At 55.1% G+C, this 5,309-nt stretch overlaps 1 protein-coding gene across 2 annotated transcripts; it reads right to left on the bottom strand.

Annotated features, from left to right (window-relative positions):
* Positions 1-224: 224 nt before the first annotated feature.
* Positions 225-4,145, bottom strand: HEY1 (hes related family bHLH transcription factor with YRPW motif 1). 2 transcript variants are annotated; one of them, XM_008519921.2, is made up of 5 exons: positions 3,807-4,145; positions 3,474-3,549; positions 3,258-3,341; positions 2,908-2,989; positions 225-1,996 (listed from the first exon to the last, which is right to left on the bottom strand). In XM_008519921.2, exons 1-5 carry the CDS (start codon positions 3,893-3,895, stop codon positions 1,413-1,415), a joined length of 915 nt encoding a protein of 304 aa, XP_008518143.1. In that variant the 5' UTR covers positions 3,896-4,145; the 3' UTR covers positions 225-1,412. The 2 variants fall into 2 exon arrangements, with proteins under 2 accessions (XP_008518143.1, XP_070486497.1); XM_070630396.1 differs by having other exon boundaries at positions 3,459-3,549; positions 3,807-4,065.
* Positions 4,146-5,309: the final 1,164 nt, after the last annotated feature.

Below are 5,309 nucleotides of genomic sequence, written 5' to 3'. Positions count from 1 at the left end.
CAAAAAGCTTCTGTCCCTCTGTGGGAGTCAGGCCAAAGCTCTGCCCTGTCATGAAGTCAACTTATTCAACAGCACAAATTCGCACGCACACTTTAGAATCCCAAGAGTAATGAAACTGTTAAAGACGAGAAAACTGACGACCAGGCAAAAGGAAAACAAAAGAAAATTTATCTTTTCTTAGCCAAGAGAGGGAAAGACCAAGGTATGTAAGACACACAGCAGGATAGTTTGTTCTTTCTTTTTTATTTAGTCACAACACATCAGCACAACAGAGGTCAAGCCCAGTTCAGTGGCGGCCGTTTGGACTACACCTGCCAAAGGAACAAAGCTGTAAAGTGACGCATTTACAGCCCGAATCGAATTAAATAAACCCAAAAGAAGGCAGCAAAGCCCTTTTAAATATGTCAACGACCACGTATCCATGCACCAAAAAGGAAAACACAACATGAAAATTTCCAGTTAAAAGAAAACATGGCAGTTGCAGGAAGAATGAGCTTATGCATTTCACGGGTTCCACTGGACTCTTCGATTGACCACTGCAGCACCCGGGATCACTCGGCCATGTTAACGTCTGTGAACCTGAGACCCCGTGAGATTAAAAATTCATTGCATTGCTTGGGACTGGTAAATGCAGGCATATTCTCTGTAATCATCTTCAGTCTCCCACTGCCAGCTCCACCTGGACACCTAACCTACAAGTGGCTGTCTCCTAACTAACCCAGCACTGTGAGTCCTGGCAGGTGACAGCAGTTGGTCATAGGGATTCACGGCCCCTGATGGTTTCTACATTCACCTTACTGCTGTAGGAGGCAGAGAATTAACTAGTCTTCTTTCTTGGATAAAGCTGATCATCTGATTTGTCAACGCTTTGTTCAGAAATATAAAATTCATTATAGTTCCCCCCAAAAAGAATATTATTTATACAACACCTTAATTGTCAAAATATTAACAAATAGCATCACGTTAACATTGAGCATAGTGGTTTGGAAAATTAATTCTAAAAACAGACTGTAACTATACAAGGAGAAAAACAGACCAAAAATACTAAATGTTAAAATTCCCAAAACTTTGAGGCAAAAATGGAATCATCCTTAGACAGATAAGTTTACAAATTAAATTCGGGACAGTACAAACCTATCACCGAGTGTTGGTTTATACCGACTATTTCGACTTAACGTCTGGAACGAAATTTAACAACTAGTTTTTAAAAACTGCTAATACATGACATGATTAAAAAACATTAAAAAAGAAAAAGTAAACCAACAAACCTTTAGTCTTTCAACACAAGTTATCTGAAAGTGTACCTTTTTTCTTTTTACTTTTACTGACGACTTTAAGGTGATGTTGGCAAGAGCCCCCAGCTCAGCTGGGATTTTAAGCTTTCCCCTCCCCCATTCTACAGCATCAGTTCTTTAAAAAGCTCCGATCTCCGTGCCCCAAGGTCTATAGGGCTTGCCAAGGTTTGCTGCCTGCGTGGGTGCCGAAGGGCTCAGTGCATTGGGAGACAGTAAGTGGAAGGAGCCAAATGAGAAGGGGAAGGCGGAGAGGGAGGCCACCGACGAGAGCAGAGGCGGCGAGAGTTTGGAAGTGGAGGTGACCACGGGGAGCACCGGTCCAAGGCCGCCGCCAGGGGGCGCTCGCAAGGCAGGCGCCTCGGGATGTGCCGAAGCCAACCTGCCCTGGTGATGCGGTTCCGTGGGCGAGGCCGTGGTACCAGTGTTCCCGTGGCCGTTCTGGGGCAGCAACAGGGGGTGCGCGACGTGCGGGTGATGTCCGAAGGCGCTCCCCCAGGGAATGTGTCCAAGGCCCGCGTGGGCGCCGCTCGCCGCTTCCCGCTGGGAGGCGTAGTTGTTAAGATGCGAGACCAGACGAACTCGAAGCGGGTCAGAGGCATCTAGTCCTTCAATGATGCTCAGGTAACGGGCAACTTCCGCCAGGCATTCCCGAAACCCCAAACTCCGATAGTCCATAGCCAGGGCGTGCGCGTCAAAATAACCTGAGGAAAAGAACAAAAGAAAAACCTCAGGGCTTTGCTCATTTCCCGCATTTCTGCAACCCCAAAGGCAGCCCTTCCTGGCAAATACCTACATCCTTAAAAAACGGCATTCACAGGCTCTTCTGAAAGTCCAAATACTTTGGAATCCACCAAAATCTTTGCATTAATCAACATGAGAAGTATGTGTTTGCTAATGCAAGTTCAAAGCCCAATTAGAAGCGGCCTAGCAGAAATTGGAATTATACCCTACCAGCAGATGAAACTATGTTCATTCCTTTAATGTTTTCCCTCAACAACAACAAAAAATACATCAAGGACAGAGAAACCACAGAGCAGTGAAATTCATTAGACACACAGATGTAAGTTATCATCGTGGAGCTTTTAGGCTCTGGGTCCTGAAGAATGCATTTTCCCGCTGGAGACAGACACACAGACCTTGGTCCTCCCTCCTTCTGTTAGCTTTTCCCTACTTAACCACAACAGGTTTCTTTACTCAAGAGTCATGCGGCATCTCACTTTTCAAAAATTCTGTTTATGAAATTAGGACCATATACCTTTTTAAAAAAAAAAAAAAAAAGCTTTTTCTCAAAATGGCAATCAACAAATGTGATGAGAGCTACCAGATTTTAATCAGGGTTGGCACAACTTCAGGGCATCTAAAATATAATAGGCATTTGCCAAAAGAAGGTGCATTAGCTTAATTTGCAGAGGGTTTAAGTGATGAATTCGCCCGAGAAAAAGCTACCTACCTGCACTGGAAAATGCACTGACAGGCAACTGCACACACCGTTCTCTCCCCACCCCCAAAGCGCACAGTAAAAATAAGGCGGCTACTGCACCAATCCCAGCCTGCGGCAGCTGCTCTCTCTACCCCGGGCACTCAGGGCCCCCACCCGACTAGTGAGAGGTACCTTTCCCTCCGGCAGTATGCAGCATTTTCAGGTGATCCACGGTCATCTGCAGGATCTCGGCTTTTTCTAGCTTAGCAGATCCCTAAGAGAAGAGAACAGCAAAAGATTGACTTGGCACCAAGAGCCTTTGGGAAACAACTTAAAATACATATGCTTTGTAAATCGTAAAAGTACAGATTAAGACAAAATGAGTTGCCTCCGCAAAACATGTTGGAATCTGCGTATGAATTTATCTCCTCAGCACAAGCAACACGGCTGTTTTTCCAAGACACGGATAATTCCAAGATTAACGAGGGGAAGGATTCAGAAGGTGTGGACAGCTACGCTGAGAGCTCTACCTACTTTATTACCTGCTTCTCAAAAGCGCTGGGTACCAGCCTCCTCAGCTCTGATAAACTGTTATTGATCCGGTCTCTTCGGCGCTTCTCAATGATCTGCAGAAAGCAGGCAAAACAAAGGAGGACATTTCCATCACGACCGTAAATTTCAAAGTGAAGAAAGGTGGTTCTTTCCGTTAATCAATAACAAAACAACATTTTTAAAAGGAGCACCGTAAAGGGACTCACGCCTCTCCGTCTTTTCCTGGCCAAGATCTGTGAAGATGTCGTTGGGGACATGGAACCTAGAGCCGAACTCAAGTTTCTGAATGAGGGGGGGAAAAAAAAAACAGGAATCGCAGTTAAGCCAGGAGAGGCGATCTGAAGGGTCGCCCCCGCCCTCCCCACACTCAGACGGTTTTGGCAACTTGGGCTGGAAATCCCTCACCCCCGCGGCGGCCGGTCCGAGATGCGCAGCGGTCCGCGCGGGGCACCGGCGCGCCCCGGGCCCTCGCCCGCTGTCACCGCGGCCAGCCGGCGCTCGCCTCCCGCTCCGGCTCCGCTCTGCCGCCGCCGACTCACCCATTCTCATCCGCACTCTCCTTTTCCACCTCGATGGTCTCGTCCAGCTCGCTATCCGAGGAGCTGTACTCCGGGTGGGCTCGCTTCATGCTGGCTGCGCGGGGACTCCGGGGGTGGGTCGGCGCGGCGGGCAGGGAGGAGTTAACAGCAGCGACGCCTCTCCGCGCTCGGCTGCTCGCGTTCCGCACACACTGATCCCGCTCACGCCCTGCCTCCGGTTAAAACTCAACCATCCCTTTCCCACGCTGCGCCCCTTCCCAGGGCCCTGGGGAGGGCGGGGGGGGGAGGAGCGGGCGGGGGGCGGGGCGGCGGCTCCCGGGCAACGGCCTCGCCTCGGCCAATCCGGCTTCCCGCTCCGCTGATTGGCAGGCGCTCAGGGCAGGGGCGGGGCCGAGGCTGCGGGCCAGGGCGAGCCCCGCCCCGCCCTCCGCGCCCGCCCCTGGCCGGCGGCGGTGCGTCGGCTCCGCGGGGGCTCCGGCGGCCTCCGCGGGGGCAGGAGGCGGCGCGGGCGGCGGCGGGCCGGCGGCAGGCAGGCGGGGGAGGCCGGCCCGGGCCACCAGCCCGCCGGGGGCCGCGGCCCCGCCCCGCCCCGCGCGCCCCGATTGGCCTGGCCGCGCGCCAGGGCCGCGCCTGCAGCGCCGCCGGGGAGCCGCACGCGCCGCGGGCCGTGGGAAAGTGCCGGCGCCGGGGCCGCCAGCCAATCCGGGCGGCCGGTGGCGGCGGCGACGGCGGCCGGGCTGGCGGCGGCGGCGGCGGCGCGGGGCGGCTGCATGAATGGAGAAGAATGGGCGGGGGAGCGGGGCCGCGCGAGGGCGCGCCGGCGGGGCAGGCGGCCGCGGGCCGGGCCCCCCGTGTGAACCTGTAATCGGAGCCTGGGCGCCGGGCGGCCCCAGAAGCCGCTATCCGCGCCGCGGGGCTTCTGGGCTGCGGGGCCGCCCGTGCCCGGCGGCGGGAGGCGCGCGCCGCTGGCCCAGCCGGCCGGTGCACCTGGCCGCGCGGCGCGGCGGGTGCGGGGCGCCGGCGGAGCAGCCGCCCGGGCGCCGGGTGCGGTGGCCGCCAGCCCGGCGGGGGGCAGGCAGGACGTGGTTTCGGGGAATGTTCTGTTTCGGTTTCTGGGGCCATGTCCCCGCGGGCAGCCGATCTGGCTTCCGCAGTGGCTCCCCAGCTTCCAGGATGGAATGGAGTCCCCCGTGCATCTCATTTCCGGGGAAGTGCAGCGCTTGTTTTCTAGGCTGAGTAGGGGAAAAGGACCCCTGGGGAGAGTCATTCTGTTTTTTGGGAGGTTTTTTTTTTCTTCAGGCGTTGGCGGCCAGATCCTCCCAGCGGGCGACAGGGTGGCGGGGCCAGGCTGCGCGTTTGCGTCTGCGGCCGCCCTCGCGGCAGGGCGCACGTCTCTGCCGGTAGACGCACGCACCCTGCACTCCGCCCGCCCTGGTGGTGGCCTGGGGTAGCCGGGTGCTACGTGAAGTCCCACGAAACCCCAAGAAAAGAGTTTTTAAAAAA

The sequence above is a fragment of the Equus przewalskii genome, chromosome 8 (assembly GCF_037783145.1).
Source record: "Equus przewalskii isolate Varuska chromosome 8, EquPr2, whole genome shotgun sequence".
NCBI lineage: Eukaryota > Metazoa > Chordata > Mammalia > Perissodactyla > Equidae > Equus > Equus przewalskii.
The sequence above is the reverse complement of the archived record's forward strand: the minus strand, read 5'-3'. Positions and strand labels throughout refer to the sequence as shown.

Bases quoted from the DNA above. Each gene is read 5' to 3' on its own strand.
- HEY1 (XM_070630396.1), bottom strand. From the start codon at position 3,895: ATGAAGCGAGCCCACCCGGAGTACAGCTCCTCGGATAGCGAGCTGGAC. The intron at 3,342-3,458 runs GTGCTCCTTTTA...TGCTTTCTGCAG, and splicing joins GAGGCGTGAGTCCCTTTACG to ATCATTGAGAAGCGCCGAAG. The intron at 1,997-2,907 runs GTACCTCTCACT...TCTTTTCCTCAG, and splicing joins GCATACTGCCGGAGGGAAAG to GTTATTTTGACGCGCACGCC.